Here is a 20780-nt window from a genome sequence, read left to right on the forward strand (position 1 = left end):
ATTACAGTAAAATCTCTTTAAACCGTACCTGCTTAAATAGTAGTTTCATTTTAAAAGTAGTAAAGTCAAATCTCCGACTGAGCAGCCATTGAACATAATGTGTTTTGTATCCGCATAAACCGTACCAGCTTATTGCGTACGTATCGGTTAACAAGTAGTGATTCAAATTTTTGTCGCGCAAACACGGCTGTGCGTCGTTTCCATCGGGCGGCCCGGCAGAACAATGAGCCTCAGAGATCGGAACAACGGCCTCCAAGCGCCCTGTGCGCTCGCGCTTGAAGCCACATCAACATCATTTCGGCGTTGTGCCAGACAGCGTTGTGACATCATGCATGCGAGGACTCGCGTCATACGGAAGCTCGGATAAAAAGAAGACGCCGGATGCTCAGCACAGAAGAAAAATTACACATTGTTCGTGCTATCGAACGTGACACGAAGAAGTCGGCGCTGGCACGCGACAGGGATCTGCTGTTGACTACGGTGTGTGGTATCTGGAATGCGAAGAAGTTGCTCGGCAGCGCTGCTGCAACTGCGAAGCAATGTTGGCTACGAGGTTCGACTTTTTGCCATCGTTGCCTCTGTTGTTGCCGAAGTGTCGGCTAGCGACAGTGATGAGGACGACATGGAAAGCGACAGCACCGGCGATACAGGTCTGACAGTGGCAGAAGCTGCGCGCTACCTCAGCCTCATGAATGCAATCTTTCCGATGAGAACAGCACCCTGCAATGAAAAAGGTGCCCTGCGACTTCTGCAGCGCTACCGCGCGCGTGCACGGAGAATACGTAACGCCAACGAGGAATCTGCCATATGAGTGTTTGCCAAGAAGAGGGGACTGGCTGTAAAGCTCGCTCGCAGCTAGGCTGCCTCGGCATCAAACAAAAATAACACTATTGTCGCGCGAAGTGAATAAATACTGCATGTTTTTTCCCCCTTTCATCGCACTCTGAGTTCCATTTTTGACAGGTAATTGGTTGATCTCATGCTATTTCGGTTAAACAGTACTACCATTTAGTACGAACTTTTTCCGAGCTCCGGCCAACTACGGTTCAACGAGGTTTCACTGTATGAAAATTTAATTGCCCCTGTGCTTTTCTTGCCTTCATCTAGCCCAAATGACTGTGACGAGGGGTCTGAGAATCCAACAGTAACTACGTGGAGAAACAGCCAAGGCCATGTCTGCTTGTATGCTAGAAGCAGAACCGGCTGCCCTACTTCTTTTTTTGACTATCTGTCATTGGTGCTGGGGTTGACTGTGTGCAGGGTGACAGCGGTGCTGGGATATCAGCCACAGGAGCTGCTGGGCAAGCCATGCTTCGACTTCTTCCATCCCGAGGATCAGGGCCACATGAAGGAGAACTTTGAGCAGGTGCTCAAGATGAAAGGCCAAGTGATGTCGGTCATGTACCGGCTGCGTGCAAAAAATCGCGAGTGGATCTGGCTGCGGACCTCCTCCTTTGCTTTTCTCAACCCTTACACAAACGATGTCGAGTATGTTGTCTGCACTAACACTTCGGCCAAGACGTTGTCAGCTGGCGCTGCTGGCACTGACGATGCACCTGCGGACATTCCGCTAGGCTATGGTGGCCATGCCAAGGAGGGTTTGGACTACTCGCTGCCTCGTGCTGACGCCTACCGCTCAGCAGACAGGCGTCCAGCAGCTCCCCTGGCATATGGCTATGAGCCATATGCGGGAGGGCCACGTCTGGCCAAAGGATCACCTCCTGCACAGGCTTGGAGTGCTCCTCCACCGCCCAGGGTGCCTCCTCCACAGGTGAGTCTGTCTCTCTCTCTCTGTCTCCAGTATGCTTTGTGTATGTTTACAGAGATTATTTATTACTTGGCTTGGAATAAAATACAGTGAAGCCTTGTTAATACGTGCCCACATAATAAGTAATCCTGGTTTCAATATAGTTGCATCGAATCCCCACCCTGTCACTGTTGAACCTAATGTATTGGCTGATCGCTTAAACTGTGGTCTATTACCGCATGCCAAATAGTTAGTGCCTAGTGTTCACCTCATTTTTCGGCACGTGCACGTGGGGAATGGGCAAAATATCGTGCACAGGCTATAGATAGCGAAATTGCGACGCACAGACCTTTTCTGGACAGCAGCCGCCACCGATGGTGAAGTCAAAACATGGTAGCCATGACGTGTTTGCTGCTCCCATAGTTTCTGGCGCTTCCACATCGTCCATGACAAAGTCGTGGGAGTGGATGATGGCCCTTTTGTATCCAATGTGGCACGTGCATTGACCGCCATGAGGGCACTTGCAGAGAAGTGAGGCCTGATGGAGAAGCTGGCTCAGCTGGCCTTGCTGAGTTTCAGGATGCCGTCGTCACTGCAAGGCTGCCATGATGGCAATTAAAAATCGCGTATTTTTGCTGCCTGCTCGCAAATGAAACTTGTTTGCCTGTGTGTTTGAGTGAGAACTACAACGTAGCGTTTATTGGCCGATCAGTTTATAGCTGCTCAACTGCCATTGTTCGTTACATCACTTACTATGTACCTGACCCACATTCCCTGCAGTGAAACCTCGTTAAACTGTAGTTGGCCAGAGCTCGGAAAGAGTATGTACTAAACAATAGTACTGCTTAACTGAAATAGCGTGAGATCGCCCACTTACCTGTCAAAAATGGAACTATGAGAGGGTGCAATGAAAGGGCAGAAAACATGCAGTATTTATTTACTTTGCACAACACAAAAGTCTTATTTTCGTTTAATGCTGCAGCGAGCTAGCAGCGACGGCCGCAGCCTCAAACTCGCTTAAGCTGCGAGCCAGCTTTTCCGCCAGCCCCCTTTTCTCGGCAAACACCCGCATGAGGCTGACGTAATGCGTGGCTTCTACCACAGTTGGCCTGAATCACCCGTACTTTCGCTTTCCATGTCGTTCTCACCGCTGTCATTAGGCGACACTCTGGCAATAACAGAGGCAATGATGGCGAAAAGTCGAACCTCGTAGCCAAAGTATTTTTGCGGTCGCAGCAGCACTGCCAAGCAACTTCTCCTTCACATTCCAAATGCCACACACTGCAGTCAATGGTAAATCCCTCTCGTGTGCCAGCACCGACTTCTTCGTGCCACGTTTGATAGCACGAACAATGTCCAATTTTTCTACTATGCTGACCACCCGGTTTTTGTCCTAGCTTGCACGACGCCGTAACATCAGTCGGAGACCGTTGCGGCTTATGTTGATGATGATGTTGATGTTGCTTCACTCTTCCAAGCGCCCTCTGCGTTTGCACTTGGAGGCTGTTACGACCTCTGAGGCTCATTGCTCTGCCGAGCCGCCGTACCGCCGTGATTTCGCGACGAAAAGCGGAAACACCAAGCATTAACCGATACGTATGCAATAAGCTGGTACGTTTTATGCGGATACGAAACGCATTATGTTCTATGACTGCTGAGTTCGGGATTTGACATGACTACATTTAAAACGAAACTGCTGTTTAAGCGAGTACAATTTAACGAGGTTTTACTTTACGTACCATATTTACTTGCATAATGATCGCACTTTTTTGTTAAAAAAAAAATTTACGCAATTTCAGGGGTGCAATCATTACGTGGGTTAAACTTTCCGCGAAAAGAAAAACAAATCTTTTTCATCCCGCATTGGCTGCGGGATGACAACAGGTCAACAAACACGAGGCTTCCGCTGTAAAAGTGCGGGACACCAAAATAACAATGGCGGCTGGTGGAGCAAGCCGAATGCACCGAACGCCATTTTTTTTCTTCTCGTGAGTACATTACATGCATTGAAACAGTTTCTTCCATATTAGTAATGAATAATACCGTTAATGTCGGCAATTTTGTGGTGTTAACGTAGCCATGTCCACTTTGAGGAGACAGAAACAGAGATGGGTGCACTTAGTTGCCAGTGACAGAAACACATGACGGGCATGCTGCAAAAACTGCGGCATTTGTCTTCACTACTATCCTAATATTGCACGTTTCTGCTAAGGGTGGGCGAATATCTTAGCTGTGTTACAATCGTCGGCGCATGAATAGGGTACACTTCTAACATATCAGTGTAAACGTGGCTACTATCATTGCCGCTCGCGATTTGTTGTGTGCCCACGAGTGCAGACGAGAGAAATCGAAAGGCGCCTTTTTTGTTGGTGTTGTTGACCACAACCATTATAAAGCCTACAAATAAAGCCAAGGCAAGTTTGGTGGCAGCTTTATTTTTCATGGAAGTGTGTGAAGTGAGGAAAGGGATGAAATGGGGCATCTGCTTAAGAATGTTAGGTGCGTGCAGACTGTTTGGTATGTCTTGGAAGAGTCATATCGCGTATCATTCGACGGCATTCGACAGATGTAAGCGCGATCATCATTAGCTAGACTTGGCACACAACATATTGCTGCGGCAAGTTTGGGGTGTAATAATTACTCGGGAAAGAAAAAAATCTAATTTTGACGACAAAATTCAGGGTTGCAGTAGTTACACGAGTGCGATCGTTATGCAAGTAAATATGGTATTAACAAGGTTTTATTGTATACAGCAGAACCCCGTTGATTCATTTTTCAAGGGATTGCATAAAAAATGTAACAGTGAGCAAGGCCCCAAATTGCCACAGCAACATCGAAACAGCTCTGCGCACATGTATAATTAAAGACAGACTTGCGTGTAATGAATTACATATAATTAATTGTAATCAATTGTTGGTAATTTTGTAATTTAATTATTACTTTGCTGACTCAGTAATGCTTTACTGTAATTCAGTTACCTTTTTCAATAAATAATTACATATAACCAGCTTCATTTTTGATGAAACGAGCTCCGACAGGTGACACAGCTTTGAGAACTTAAATTTGATGGGAACTACAGAGTCCAAAGGGATGAAAACATGGACAGGGGTTAACTCCGTCCCACAATCAGTGTCCTGGAGCTATGCCTGTATTGCCTGAACATAGCAGGTTTGCAGATTCGCAAATTTCTCTTGGAGGTCCTACCTTTTCTCATATTAATAAATTTCTCTCCTCCTCTCCTCGAAATGCTGGTAGGCAGCCTGCGTAAGAGCTGCTGATGAATTTTTCTTTGCTTAGTGCAGTCTGTGACTTCTCTCATATTGACAGATGCTTTTCGGCAGGTAAACTTGTATGTTCTTACTATATACACCTATTCTTGTGATTGTAACACACCAACAGTATTTCTATGGCTGAATAACATGCAGCATTACATTACAGATTTGAACATCTTTCAACGAACATCAACGTTTGCTGGCAAATGTTACAATTAGTCGTTTAAGTCTAAATAGTTAACAAGTGGAGGGCACCGAGGGGTCCACAAGATGTTGGTTGACAAATAGAAATGGCTCGATAGTGATGGCTGCTTTAGACGTTGATGCCAGAGAATCGCCTAATACAGTTTCAGTTTCTCACTGGCCCTTTTGTGAACGTCTTCCCCAAGCTGTAGCAACAATCATGCGCTGCACTTTATCGAGAACCAGACCCGAGCATTGTGGTATTGAGTAACCACAATTGTTTGAGCAAGGCATTCGTACGTTACTACATAACTCCTCTCCAGCGTGCACATTGACAATTTTTCAGTGTCACTGTAGATGTGCTCACAGGAAAACAAGAGAAGATCACCGAAAAGAAATATTGAAAAGGAATACTTGGTGGAGATAAACAACATGTGAAGGGCTGCAGAGGATGTATCGAAAGAGCCAGGCTAGGTCGTTCTATTTATTGTACTTATGCAATGTTAATAAATGTAGGGAGAAAAGTAATGTTAAAATAATCAATTATTTTTAGTAATTGCTGAATTACTTTTGTGGGACAATAATTAGTAACTAATAAATTGTTTTAGAAAGAAGTAATTGTAATTGTTATTGGTTACTTTTTTTTAACATGTACAAGTCTGATTAAAGGGCAAATACTGTGTTACACGAAAGTGGCCCCCTTCTACATTTAAAGGGCCCCTCACCATGTCTGGCCATTTCGAACTGGCAAATGCAGTGTATATAATCGGTTTCCTATTGTCCCCCTTCCCATTCCATTACCATATGGCTTGACTGGCTTGGCACTGAAGGGGAACGGCATCGACTTGCCCTCCAGGTGGTTGATATGCTCGGCCTGTAATTTTGGGCTGAATAAATGTCTTGTACTACTATGTTAACGATCGTGCCTGCAAAGTATTACATTGCCACGCGCCACAGAAAGAGCTTAAATTTCAAACCAAACGTCCTTTGCCCTTCTCCTTGCTGGCACCGTGCTCCCAGCTAGAAAGTGGACGTATATTGTGCAATTGCCCCTATGTACATGGTAGTATAGTGACATATGACTTCGAGAATTATGCAAGGCAACATCAGTTGTTTAATCAGTTGCTTCAGTAGACGATTTAAAGTTTAAAAAAAATAATAAAGCCTACAAATCAAATGTCTGCGTGTCTGTTTTTCTTGGTATGTAGCAAGAGAGATGTACTTCTGTTTCGTCTGCTTGTTCCCATGTCATGCAGTTGCATGCACAAAGAACGAAACTATGTAATTTTCTACCATGTTCCAGTGTGCAATCATGCTCTACGATATGCTTGCGTTTGTGTCAGTGTTCGTGCAGCACTGACTTATACCGCTAGTCAGGTGTTCTCATGCATAGCCTACAAAATCGTGCGCTGGGTGGAGCGAGACAAACGCAACAGCTTGTGCACAAGACCATCAGTGGAAGTACACCAACCAGCAAAGAAGTGAGAGAAGGGTGGGGGGGGAGGAAAAGAAGGCAGGGCCTGTGACACATGCGTTGCGCGATCCTCCAGCTTCCAGTATGGGAGAACACAGTGAAGTAATTTCGCTTGCGGAGAATAGTTCAAGGCAAGTGGAGAGAGTGTCTATGTTAACGGCGATGTTTGTTCCTGAAATCGTGGGTTCGCGGCACTTAAATATTTCTATCTTGGCTATTAATGAATTTAGTACACTCTAGTTTTGTTGTTACTATGGAAGCCACAACTTTTTTTCCTGGATGAGTATTGCTTTTGCAGAAGAGCAAGCTACTATTGAGAGTGCATGTATAAGCAGCTGGCGCAATTTGTAGCGATGAAGAGGTTGACGATGGTGGTGATCAAGTGGGTATGTGCCTTATATTGAAGCGGCGTCCTTCTCCCGACCTGGATAGCATGCAGCTTCTCCTTCTAAATGAATTGTATAAGCGGAAGAAAAGAAAAATGTTTATGAAGCTCCGAAGCCGCAGACGCTGGTGGTATGCCCTATTAAAACATAGCTAAAACTGGCGCGCGACATTGCTACCAACGCATGGTAAAACAGGAAAGCACCTATTTTGACTGCACTTTGTTTCATCACACACATTGCCCCTCCCACATCGCTGCGACTCGGCGACGGCGCAACCAACATGTTGGAATCCAGTTGCAGAGAGCCCATGGCGTTGCAGTGGTCGCTGAGCGACGGAATTCGCTGTGTCACTAACTGAAAATCGTGCCATGAGAAACAGCCTAATGTCTGCACATTTATGTTGCTCTTAAGTGAAAATACAGTTAGTTTTCCAATGCTGTTGGTAGCAAGGAGAAAACATGCCAGCCAGGCGTGCAGCTTCGCATATATGATTGTTGTGGCAACTGTGCACTACAAGTATGCCACAACACGCTTATCAGGACTAACGATTGCATACTTCCGGCATTTTGTACTCCAGAATTTGCCTCCGCACCACTAATTCATGTGACTGCTGCATTCAAATATACCACAAGATGCGGGAACATTACAGAATGGCACCGCATCAAATGAGAAGAAAGAGATTAACTGAGGGGTCCGGCTTTTATTAATCATATCATGAAAAGCCAACAAAGAATGACACCAAGGAAAACAGGGGAAATTACTTGTACTTACTAATTGAATTAAAGAAATGATAAATTAACAGCAATGAAAGTGGATGAAGAAACAACTTGTCACAGGTGGGGAATGATGCCAAGTCTTAGCATTACGCATCGCATGCGTAATGCGAAGACGTGGGATCATTGCCCACCTGTGGCAAGTTGTTTTTTCATCCACTTTCATTGCCGTTAATTTATCATTTAATTCAATTAGTAAGTGCAAGTAATTTCCCCCATGTTTTCCTTGGTGTCTTTGTTTGTTGGGCTTCTCACGACGCCGTATCAAATGGGAACATAATGCATAGGAGTCAATGGGCTTTAAGTCGAGACTGTGAAAACGTGACTTTAGCAGCCAGGAAAACGCAACAGTGAGGAATGTATCAATGTAGTTTTACTGTATACAGTTTAACCTTGTTATAATGAAGTCGCATCCAACCCAAAGATAACTTCGTTGTATCTTATATTCGTTGAAAGCATACATGCAGAGGTTGTTGGAAAAAAAAACACAGACTACTTTTCTGACAAGAAGGGCACTGCTCATGGATCCGTACACCGCTACTACGGCTGCTGCTCTAGCCCAGGCATTGATCTCATGCTCAATTTGCCGAAAAGGCCTACAAGTGCAAACATATTGGCAGCAGGCTTTGCACGACAGCTTGTCACCAGCCACTGCCAGCCACAGCGCTTAGGCCGCTTGCAACCAAAGTCAGCAACCAAGGTTATGATTTCGTGTGCCAGTTCACATGGCAGCAACTTGGTTCTTGGCTGCCATGTTTATGGCATCACATGCTTAGTTCACAGCAGAAACACTGAGGCATGCGAAATTTTGGTTATTACCATTATACATTGGTGCTAAGGGAAGGTAGGCATCATGTGCAGGTGCGGAATAGTGCCCGTCCGAAAAATTGGGCATGTGAGAAATTGGTTGGTGTCTATGTGTGACATTTTTGCTACCAGAATATATATATATATTGAGGCACTTGCAAGAAAAGCAAATTTGCTTAGCCATGACAGGTACAGTGTTTGATCACACATTTTCCATTACGCTTAGCAGAAGAATTCATTATATCCAAGAATTTCTTGTGCTATGTGTGTTTGTTATATCGAGGTTCGACTGTATTTGTTGCATGCTTATATCAGCGAGAGACATTTTAGGTTTACTTTAGTATATCCGATAATTTGTTGTATCAGTCTTTGTGATCTAAATGTGCAATTGACAGAGAGGAAAATAAGGAAAGAAACAGGCTGGAAAGTGCCACCAAGAGGGGCACGATGCCTGCATGCTCTTCAGGAAGAAAAGAATAGAAACGGAAGAAATAAAGGAAGGAAAGAGGAAGAAACACGATTACAGATCACAAAGACATAAGTAAAACTTAAAAGAGTGGACGAAATACCCAGTTTCCTATGACTTTAGTGCTTATCACAATAAAAAAAAAATGAATTTAAGTGTTTGTCCTACAGGAATGGAGAAAAATGCAGACAGCTAAACTTGGTTTATTTTTATAAGTAGTAAAGCCCTAGGAAAACTGGGTTTGTCCGTTTTCTTATTGCATGTCATGCTCATTTTGCCAACGCCGGGTGATGGTCATTGGTGAACAGGAAGAAATATAGAGAAAGAAAAAACGTGTAAGCCAAGGCTGCACAAGATTTGGCCTGCGAGAGGGTGTGCAGCGGCCCTCAGTTGAGTTCAGGCTTCTATGGTGTACAGTTATAGTTTATAACCACATCAAACATGCATTTTCCAAGTACGTTTAGATTGAATGATTACAGGTGATAGCGCTGGGGAACTGATGCTTTTGCTTGGTGTTTTCACCTTACTTTTCATCATTCAGAAATATTTTCTCACACAGCAGTGCACTGCATCAGTCGGTGTTATTTATGTAGTATTATCGGCACCAGTGAGGTTGCTTGAGGCTCTGTTTGTACACATAATGTACACATGTAATGGCTCTATGCATATTGTGTGGATAATTCACACATATTAAAGAGCTCATAATAAGGTCAGCATATTTCTTGACATGCTGCTACTGACAGCACAGGTAAATGGATGAAGATACGGCAACTTTACGTCCATTCTTTAATGGTGAAAGCTGCGATGTTTTCTGTCCATTTCATACTTAGAAACTGAAATGGCAAAATGGCATCATTTTAAACAATTTCTAGAATCAGATGTTTTTCAATTTGAAGATAAATGCTTGCACATAGAAAGAAGAAAATTGCAGCACCAAACTTTTTGGGGGAGTTCCAACAGCATTTCACATCATTTGGAGATGAGACACAGAGTGACCACTTGTTTCGTGACAGTTTCTTGGCGATGCTGAAAGATGGCAACTATTGCACCTTGTGCTCATCAGCTTACAGTATTTCCTGGGGCTGAAAGACATGCAGTGGGCGAAGCCTCTCCTCCAGTTTTATATAAACCCCGACTAGAACAACTACAAAAACGCAAGTCACAGGGCCTTGAAGCTGGTATCTTTCTTCGGAAACATTTGTCTGTGAGCATTTGATGGCTTTGAACAAGAGCTGCCTTCGGTCTTCAATGACTGATGTGACATTGCAAGATGTACTGAGGACAGCAATGTGCATGATGACTCAAACATAGACTGCTCCTTCGTAAGCAAAAGATTCATCGTTTGATAGTGCGGCCTGTGTAGCTCTCGAAGTTGATTTTGGCCCTCATTCATTTTGAGTTGTGCAGCCCGCTTGTAAACAGTCCTAGGCAGTGTACAATTCAAGCGCTTCTACAGTGAACACCTCTGTAATGAAATGACCTGTATAACGAAGGAATAATTCCGTCCCAGTTCTATTACGAGCTGTGTGGTTGCGACCTTTACAGCGAAGTGACCTGTATAATGAATGATTTTGAAGGCCCCAAGCATTTTGTTGTAAAGGTGTTTGACTGAAGTGACATATTTAAAGAAGCACATCTAAGTGCACCTGACCTTGTGTGCAGGCTTCCTTTTTGTTGTAGTAGGCACTTTGAAATAAACTGTAGGTGTCGTCCATTCGCTAGAACTCTGCTGCAGTTTCCTTCAGGTGCCATTGTGCTGCAGTCCCCGGCCTTAGCATTTGCTATATTAACTGAATGACCATAATGTTCTGCTAATGAGCATGGAATCTTGCATTTGATTCTTGGCTGTGCTGGCAGCATTCCAGTGAAGTCAGAATGCAGGAATGTTTGCGTACGTCAAGGACACTTAAAAGACTTTCTTGCTTAATTTACACGCTTTTTTTAATAATTTGAATCCTGAGTTGCTGATCCTTGTTTTGCAGGTATTACTTATTAATGTATACATGTATTTCTTAAAAAGCCCAGGTTGAAGTGGTGTTCGTGCTCCTGATGAATGTAAATTACTACCGTTTATGGGCAATGTGAATGTGACGTTTATTACAATACATTCTACTGGAGTAGCCAATGTCTTTGGCATTGCTTGGCTATGTTCCATTTGCTTATTACTAGCTGTTGTAGCAAATTGGAGTTGCTGGATGATTGTGCTCTCTACAAGGTTGTTTTCTTGAAATATGTCTCCCGAGTGCACTTAAAGGGCCCCCCACCAGGCCTCACAGCAAATTGTGGTTATACGCTGGAAGTTATCTGCTGCAAAAATTTTTCAAATCAGCTCATTAATAGCCAAGATAGAAATATTTCAGTATCGTGAACCCATGATTTCAGGAGGCAAGCTTCACCGCAAACATCGACGCCCTCTCCACTTGCCTCGTCCAGCCTCCGCAAGTGAAATTCCTTCCCTGCGTTCTTCCATACTGGATCTCAAGGATCGCATGATGCATATGTCACAGGCCCCGCCTTCATTTTCTTGTTTCCTCTCCTTGCTTTCTTGTGGTGCGGCACACTTCTGTTGACAGCGTCATGTGCAAGCTGTTGCGATCGTCTCGTTTCGCGCAGTGCACGATTTTGCGCGCCGTGCACGAGGACACCTGACTGGTGGTAGTCTGTGCTACATGAATGCTGAGGCAGACACAAGTCGATCACATAGCATGATCGTGCGCTGGAACACTGTAGAAAATAACATAGTTTCGGTGTTTGCGCGCGCGATTCCACGACGTGGGAACAAGCAGACAAAACAGAAGTACATCTTGCTGCAGTACAAAATAAAACAAAAACCTGCAGACATTCAGTTTGTGTGTTTTATTATTTTTCTAAGCTTTAATTCATCTGTTCTAACAACAGATCACACATGTCATCACGGGCGATGTCACAGCGCAAACACGTGTGTGTAGGCACACTAGCACATGTACGTCATCCTCCTACTTGGAGCGTGGCGGCTGCGAGGAAAAGGGAAAACGGCATTTGGTTTGAAATTTCAGATCTTTATGCGGTGCGTAGCGATGTAATACTTTGCAGACACAATCATTATCGCGTGTTGTATGCTCTGCACTTGTCAGCCAGACCTGGTGACAGGGCCTTTAAGAGCCAGGCATCGGAGACATCATTTCTGGGTGACAAGGAAGATTGGAACTTGTAAATGATTTCACTCTAGTGTGCACAATTGTAGTCTTTCCATGCGATCGCTCATTAAGTGGCTCCAAATTTGTTTTCCCTCCTCGTGAAGTCATGGTGCCATCTAGGTAGGGCCTGGGTTGTAGACAAGACTACTGAAAAGAGACAAGACTACGTGTTTTTTAGCTTGAAGATCTTCATCAGTGTGCTACTTAAAAGGACTGGTACTTTGACATTGCTTTTCTTGAAACACCATGGATAGAAGCATGGAATAAGGACTTCTATAAATATTTAACAAAATACGTTTGTACGGTCAACAAAAGATGTGAATGCACCAACCTGTTGTGTGCTTACTACACTCACTTGTCAAATTGCTGCATATGCAAGTGCTGATAAACTTGCCTGTCTCATTGCTGTCTGCTTAAAATAAATAAATTGGGGCTTCAAATGCACCAGCATGATGAAGAAGTGACCTACAATATGGTTTATGACACATGGCCACTCCACTGTGGTGTTCCTCGTAGACTAAATGTAGATAGCACCACTTGTTCAACAACTACTCAACCTCTTCATTTGTGTGGCAGCTCATGGAGCACTGGAGCTTGGAATTGAGTGGATTCCTGCCAACGTATAGCTGTTTTGTTGCAGGAACAATATGGATCCAGTGGATATGGTGGTGGCGGCAGTGGCAGCCAACTCAGTCCATCACGGAGCCCATCAGGCCCCACATACACGCAGCTTGCACCAGGTGGTGCAGCACGCCCAGGTAAAGTGGCACTTTATCTTACATTAACAGCAGTACTGTCCTATCCGACAGCAACCTCTCCGACAGCCTGTGTGGTGATGAAATAATGCACAATTGCGGACAAGATGTACTGGCAATAGGGGAGAGTGCTTGCAAGTGTCCATTGTGTATTAGGTCATCGCAGCCGCACAAAAAGCAGTTCACAACACTAAGATTTATAAGCTAATGGACATGGGCTGGGACTTCTTAGAACTTTTTATTAAAAAATTAAATTATGGGGTTTTACGTGCCGAAACCACGATATGATTATGAGGCATGCCGTAGTGAGGGACTCCGGATATTTCGACTACCTGGACTTATTTAATGTGCACCTAAATCTAAGTATACGGGTGTGTTTGCATTTTGCCCCCATCAAAATGTGTGACATAAGAAAGATGGTGGCTTTACGAGTGCCGCCTCCTAGCGCGTGCACCGGGGGGCTCTGGCCCGATCACCTTTCCGATGCCCGCCCGTGTGTGTGTGTGTTCAATTAAAAGCGTATGCTGAGCTCGGACAAATAATCGTGAAAGGAATACTCGTACGTTTCACAATAACAAAAATACTATTATTTTACTAACTTTCCACCGGCAGCCGGGTGGGCATTCATCGGAGTGAACCAAGACTACAGAAGACATTCGTTCCCAGAGTGTCGGAAAAGGAATAGACAAGTGGAAAGGACGTGTCGCTCCAAACAAAGAGTTAGCAAAAAAAAATTATAAAATAGTAAAACATAAATAGCTAAAATACATTTTTTTTTTCTCGATACGGCGGGTACCACATGGCCAGAGCACTATACATGGATGGCTGAAATGAGTCAGACAAAGAAAGCGCTGTCCTCATCTTCAAAAAAGCAAGGAAAAGAAACCCCCCTCCATTCCACCCTGTGAAAGTGGATGTACAGCGAAGCTGTTGCTGACGTTAGACGAGTACCGCTGCTGCAACTGACGTTAGGAGACATTACACAAGCACCACCACCACAAGCGACAAACGTCCCGCGCCCACGCACATGTGCGGATGTGCAGCATACATCCTCATTCTTGTAGGCCCTCCGCCTAGCTCAAGTGCAATATTGAACTAATTGAATTTCTCAATGTAAAATGCATCTGAAAATTCATAAAGTACAATTTAAACACAATGTGCAGACATGACAGCATCAGATTGTAATTCGAGTATGTGAGAAAACATAACTGTTATGTGAAAACTCGAACACAGACCCCTTTTTCCAGCTGCAGTTTTTTTTTTGGTGAGCACAGACTGAAAAATCTCAACCAACTACAGTCAAACCTCGATATAACGAACACGCATATAACGAATTATTGAATATATCGCTTCTTCCGAAATATTTTTGTCAAACACATGTATTTTTAACTTCCTATAGCGAACGCGGTTTGGCATAAAACGGATATAACGAACTTCGCGACGCCAAGCCCTACCTCACTTTAATAGCAGGTGGCAGGCTTCGTTGCACTACAAGTGTGTTGTGCGGCGCAGCAAACGTTCAGGACTACCTCGCAGGCGCTGACAGCGCCACAGATGCCACGTCGTCATAGAGAGTTGACAGCCAAAGAAATCGTCCGCATCTCACAACCGCTGACAGCGCCGCTTCAGCAGCGGCGGCAGCGGCGTGATCGAATGTTGCTTTTGCGTTTTAGTGTTAGCAGTGGCGTGGCCGTCGTAGCGTTGTGTGGAGGCTCTTTCGGTGGTCGCGTCGAGTGCGGTGCGCGGGTGTGCGTAGTACTGTGATGGCGATGAATGTGAAAGAAAGAGTGGCACTGACGTTAAAGACCAAGCTCGAGATAATTCAACGTGTCGAGAACGGCAAAAAGAAGTGCATTCTTGCGGACTTATTTGGCATCCCAAGGAGCACTTTGAGTACCATTGTGAAGAACAAAGCTGTCATCAAGGCACAAGCACACGAGACCATGCGGACAAGTGCACAGCGTCTTCGGCCCCCTGCGTTCAGCGACTTGGAGAAGGCGCTCTACAAATGGTTTTTAGATGTCAGAGCTCGGAACATACCAGTGTCGAGGCCGATGCTTCAACAAAAAGCGAAAGAGTTTGCCTGTATCCTCGCTGCCGAAAACTTCGTCGCCAGCTCTGGATGGCTGCAAAGGTTTAAGGCACGTTATGACATCGTGGGCAAAACGATCTCTGGCGAAAGTGAGACGGCTAACTGCGAGAGCATCAGAAAGTGGTTGGAAAAGGAGTGGCCGCAAATCCTTGCAAAATATCAACCCAAGGACATCTTTAATGCGGACGAAACAGGCCTATTTTGGCAGATGCTACCCAGGCATACCTTTGACGCATGTGGAGAGCCGTGCCATGGCGGGAAGCAAGGAAAGGCCCAGATCACTGTTTTGCTTGCCGCCAACATGGAAGGCACTGTGAAACTGCGACCCTTCGTCATCGGGAGATTTAAAACCCCAAGATGCATGAAAGAGTGCCGCGTACTCCCCGTAGAGTATGCTTCCAACAAGAAATGTTGGATGACGCGTGAACTTTTCGCAAAGTGGCTGCTTGCTTGGGACTGCGAGCTTGTGTGCGAGGGTCGCAAAGTGTGCGTCCTTGTTGACAACTGTACCGCGCACAACACAGATGTCGCACTCAATAACATTGAAGTTCGCTTTCTTCCGCCTAACTCTACAGCCAAGCTGCAGCCTTTAGATCAAGGCGTCATCAGGGCCTTCAAGGCAGTTTATAAGAGGAGACTGATTGGCACTCTTCTCGTGAAGCTTCATATGAAGCAAGACTTGAAGATCGACCTGCTGGGAGCAATCCAGATGCTTAAAGTGGCATGGGACAGTGTGAAAGGTGAAATGATTGCCAACTGCTTTCGGCACGCAGGTTTTGTTCCACCAGAGGCCCATGCATCAAGTGACGATGGTGATGATCCCAACGAAGCAGAAGCAGAGCTCCGCGAGCTCGATGACGCCTGGAACGATTTTTCGCGTTTTGTTGGTGACATGCCCGCAACAATGACTGTAGAAGACTTCGTAGGTGGCGACGACATCTCAGCGACCACGGCTGTACTGACGGACGCCGAAATCACTGCGGAAGTCTCTGAACATCCCGCAGACGAAGGTCAGGCTGACCCTGTAGACGATGAGAACATTCCGACTTCACAAGAAGCACTTGCTGCGTTGGATTTACTGCGCCGCCACTGCTGTGCTATTGAGGGCAGTGGGTTTGCCCTTGTTGAGTGTTTGCAAACTGTGGAACAGGGCGTGATACGGAATGCGATCAACACGAAGAAGCAGGCTGCGATAACGCAGTTCTTTGTGCGTAAATAAATGAACGTGACCCAAGTAAGCATCGTTCGAGTTGCTGTGCCTTCTCTGATTGAATTTTGCTTCCCTTGCATGTATTTTTTACGAAATTTTATATTACGAATTATGGATATAGCAAACTAATTTCAGACTTTTTAACTGTTCGTTATAACGAGGTTTCACTGTAGACGCTAACCACTTTGCTATAAAAGAAAAAAGTCCTTTTCTACGATGGCCGAAGGGGAAAAAAGTGAGTAACCGCGACAAGCTGCCCCTAAGGAAGGGCTTTCCCCACTCTCAAGGGACCATCATCGCCTAATATAAGAAGGCACCACTTGACCACAGACATGCCATGCTAAGGGGCATTCGACATACCATATTTACACAATTGTGAGTCAGCCTATATTTTTAAATTTGAAAATCTGAAGTGGGGGGTCCACTTACAATCGAAACCAAAACATGGCACCACTAGAAAAAAAAAAAAGAAAAAGCGAGACCAACTAGATGTAAAAGGTGCTACAACGTAGTTACAATTTTATGTTTGCTCTATGGCCCTACCTGTAGCATTCAGCTTTCCCGCATATTTGTTCGCTTTTCGGAAGGGTTTTTCAACATCTTTAGTTTTGCACCGCACACAGCACTCATGGGGGGTGTCGATAGTTGATGGAAGTGCCACTGTTCGAATCACGGCGGCACCCTCCCAACGGCGGCGCTTGGAAAGGGTATCCATAGTTTATGGAAGAGCAGACACTGCTCAGGTGTTTTTCTTTCTCTGTAGCTGTTCGTTTGACGCATTCAACTTGACTGCCGGCCACATGCTACTTCCGTGCTTCCTCAGTCGTCATGAGTGCTCCGGGTCCACTAAACATTTGGCGCTTGTTCACGGCAGCATTCAAGAGCGCAGCGGACCGCAAATGCGATGTTTCTGAACGGGTGGTGTGAGTGCAGCGACTGCAGCGAAGCAAAAGTTTCACCTGTGACGGCAAGCGAAGAGGTTTCCACGGGCTGAAGTTGGGACACTTTCCAGTGCTGGAGGCCAAGCTTGCGGCGTATGCCGCTGAAATCCGTGATCGGTCCCTGCCATTGACGTGCAACATGGTGATGAAATAAGTCCTGGTATTCGCCTCGGAAGCGGGCAATACCCAGGACAAACTTCAAAGCCAGCAGGGCTTGAATATTGGAAGTTTATGAAGAGGGCTGGTTACTCTCTGCGTCAGCGTACCAGTGTGTGCCAGAATTTTCCTGCCGCATTTAAGGAGAAAGTGCTCGCCTTCCATAGGCACTTCCTCAAGCTGCGCGACTCGCGGCAATACTTGCTCGGCCAGATCGGCAATGTCGATGAGGCTCCCATCCATTTTGATATGACAAGTAACACGCCGGTGAGTGTCAAGGGAGCTCGAGAAGTGAAACTTCTCGCAACGTGAAATGAAAAGCTTCGATTTCCCGTAATGCTCTCATGCTTGGTGGAAGGTACCAAACTCTGCCTGTACATTGTATTCAAGCAAAAGACAATGCCATCGGAAGTGCTCCCCAGCAGTGTAGTTGTGAGAGTCAGTGAGAAGGACTACATGACGGATGACATGGTGGTCGATTGTTACCGCCTGGTGCCTGGCTCCTGAGGCCAGGGGCATCCCTCATAAGTCATGTTGCCATCCTCCTCATGTTGGACTCCTTTCGAGACCACCTCACAGCCAAGGTGAAAGCGGAGCTGCGGAAAGAGCATATAGATATGCTCGGGATTCCTGGCAGCTTGACGGGGCAGCTGCAGCCACTCGATGTCGGCTTGAACAAGCCTTTTAAAAACCTGCGCCACCATGAATACATCGATTGGCTAGGGGCAGAAGACGACGAACTTATGCTAACTGGACATGTCAAAAGAGCGTCCCTGGTGGCTGTGTGTGGTTGGGTGCTTTCGGCGTGGGCAGCTGTTCTACAAGATGTTGTGGTGCGATCATTTGCCAAATGTGGAATTTCGCTGGGTGACGACGTGCTGTGGGACTGTGGCAGCGATGATGATGATGGCAGCACTAGTGAGGACGATGGCACAAGTGAAGACAAGTAGTCCAGTGACCATGCCAGGTACTAAAAAATTTTCATTACAGAATGCGCTCTCTGGTGTGCCTTTCTTCTTTTTTTTTTCTTTTTTTTTCCCCTGTCACAAGCGATATGGGGAGGGGTCGACTTACATTAGATTCGACTTGCAATCGTGTAAATACGGTAATCACAGCTACAGAGTAAACGAAAGAGGACATGTGGACATGTCAGCACGAAGCAAGACCGTTCGCATGCATTGTAGGTAGCTTACAAGGAATTTCCTTTCGGCTATAATGACATTGTTCTAATCAAAAGGCAAGCACGCAGGTTTCCCGGTGGTTTCATTAATACCATACCTGCCAACTCTTCCGAATTTCCCGTAAAATGTATGAATTTCCAGCAGTCTTAGTATTTTAGGAATCTTGCTTGAAATTTTACGGAAAACATTTTATTTGTGAAAAATAAAGTGAGAATGTAGTAAAACTACACCCTGGTACCTTGCGCTGCAATGAGAGGGCAATACGTATGCATCATATCATCATCAGCAGCTGCAAGGTTGTAGCGACTTCTTTCGTCTACTAGACGGGGTCACAAATCCACATCCAAAGCTCGATAGTGCCGATAGTGCCTCCGCAAACCTGTTGCTGTGCTGTGTGGGGTCTCTCCTCCCGTACTCTTGGGACAAAGGAACGACAACACAGTAGTGCAAACAATCACAAGGGCATTTATTGCACCTTTCATATATAGATCAATGCCTGCTAGCCGAGTTGCCATCCACAAAACATGCGGATGGGCGCGCGACAAATCTAGAAGTCCGACTCACCGCGAACGCATCGCGAGCGAATATGTTCGCCCCATGCTGGATCCCAACGTCTGGTCACTCGCGTGTGTGGTCACGCGTACGGTGGCGCGTTCCAAGGCAGCCACGTGAGGCGGTCTCGCAGAAGCATGGGTCGGCGCGCGGGACGTCCATGCTGTTCCCCGACCCGCCGAGAAAGAGACAGCCCGCCGCGCGCGGAATGTCCGCGCTGTTCGTTGACCCGCCGGGAAAGCGCAAGCGCCTTGTCTCCTGGCGCCCAAGTAACCCCGCAGCGGCGCGACACTCGCGCCATCTCTCGCACCGCGCTTCAACCACATCGACCGCCGCGGGCGTCACGCAGGCCACGCGGCGAAGTGGGATTGCAGGAGATGGGGAAAACAAGATATCTGGGGACGCGCGTGAGTCGCGCTTCCCCACAGCTGTTGCCATGCTGTTGCCTCTGTTCGCGTGGGCGCATGGGTTTGGACGTCAGTCAGCTTCAGTGACTGCAGTGTTGGCCTCGCATTTTGTTTGACTAGCTGCCGCGTCGGACGCAGTGCGACTCTGGCCTGTAGCGGCTTCGCAGTGCAATGCCGGGCTCGAAGCCCAAACAGTACTTCCAAATGTTTTTGAAATCATACACGGCAGAATTTCCATGCTTCATGCCATCGAAGAAAGGGGAGAAGTTCGGATTCTGCACCACATGTGCCTGTGATGTGGACATCTCGCATGGCGGCAAGTCTGACATCAAGGACCGCGTCATTTCGAAAAAGCATCAGGGATATGTGCAAGCCGCGGACAGCCAGCCAAGCCTGGCAAGTTTTGCACGCAGCGACAGCGACCTCGGTGTGATTCGTGCAGAATGCCTCTTCATGGCGTTTTTAGTTGAACACAACATCCCGCTGAGTGTCAGCGATCATGCCAAACTGCTTTTCTGGAAGATGTTCCCCAAGTGCGAAGAGGTGAAACACTGCGCCTGTGGACAAACAAAGATGATGTCAGTTGTTTGGGAAATGGCCGCCAGTGCGGAGACTCCTTTGCTGGGTGCCGTAAAACAGCAAATATTTTCGATTGCTGTGGATGGCAGTGACAATAGGGATACGCAGCTTTACCCTGTTGTTGCGACATTCGTTAAAGAAACGAATAGAGTCGAAAACCGCCTTCTTTGCCTCTGGATAATCCAAGGGGAAGTGACGGGTCACAAGATTGAAAATCTGGTTGTGGACGGAAGTTTCGGAATTTGCCTGTTGGAAACCTGTTGGCTATGTATTCGGACAATGCCAATGTCATGATCAGCAAGAAAAACGGTGTTTATACCAGGTTTCATAGAGGTTGGTAGCCTGTGCCATCTCATCAACTTGGCCACCCAAAAAGGAGCTTCATGTCTTCCTGTAAAGGTTGATGAGGTTTTGGTTGACATTTTTTTTTTACCTAGATAAAAGCTCGAAATGGAAAGATCGACTTAAAGTGTTCCAAAAAATACATGACGCCGAGGTCAGAAAGATGTTGAAGCATTTGTCGACACGTTGGCTGTCGTTGGGAAAGTGGTTCAAGAGGCATCTCAACCAGTGGAAACCACTACTCAGTTGTTTATTTCGGAAACAAAGCAATTCAACTAGCT

At 46.0% G+C, this 20780-nt stretch overlaps 1 protein-coding gene across 1 annotated transcript in view; it reads left to right on the plus strand.

Annotated features, from left to right (window-relative positions):
* tgo (Aryl hydrocarbon receptor nuclear translocator homolog tgo) overlaps positions 1 to 20780 on the plus strand; it is a 54375-nt gene that overhangs the window by 21430 nt on the left and 12165 nt on the right. Inside the window, exons 7-8 of the mRNA XM_075684348.1 lie at positions 1261 to 1771; positions 12925 to 13042. Coding sequence (XP_075540463.1) covers positions 1261 to 1771; positions 12925 to 13042 — 629 coding nt within the window. The remainder of the gene's footprint in view (positions 1 to 1260; positions 1772 to 12924; positions 13043 to 20780) is intronic.

Source organism: Dermacentor variabilis, chromosome 3 (genome assembly GCF_050947875.1).
Source record: "Dermacentor variabilis isolate Ectoservices chromosome 3, ASM5094787v1, whole genome shotgun sequence".
Lineage (NCBI taxonomy): Eukaryota > Metazoa > Arthropoda > Arachnida > Ixodida > Ixodidae > Dermacentor > Dermacentor variabilis.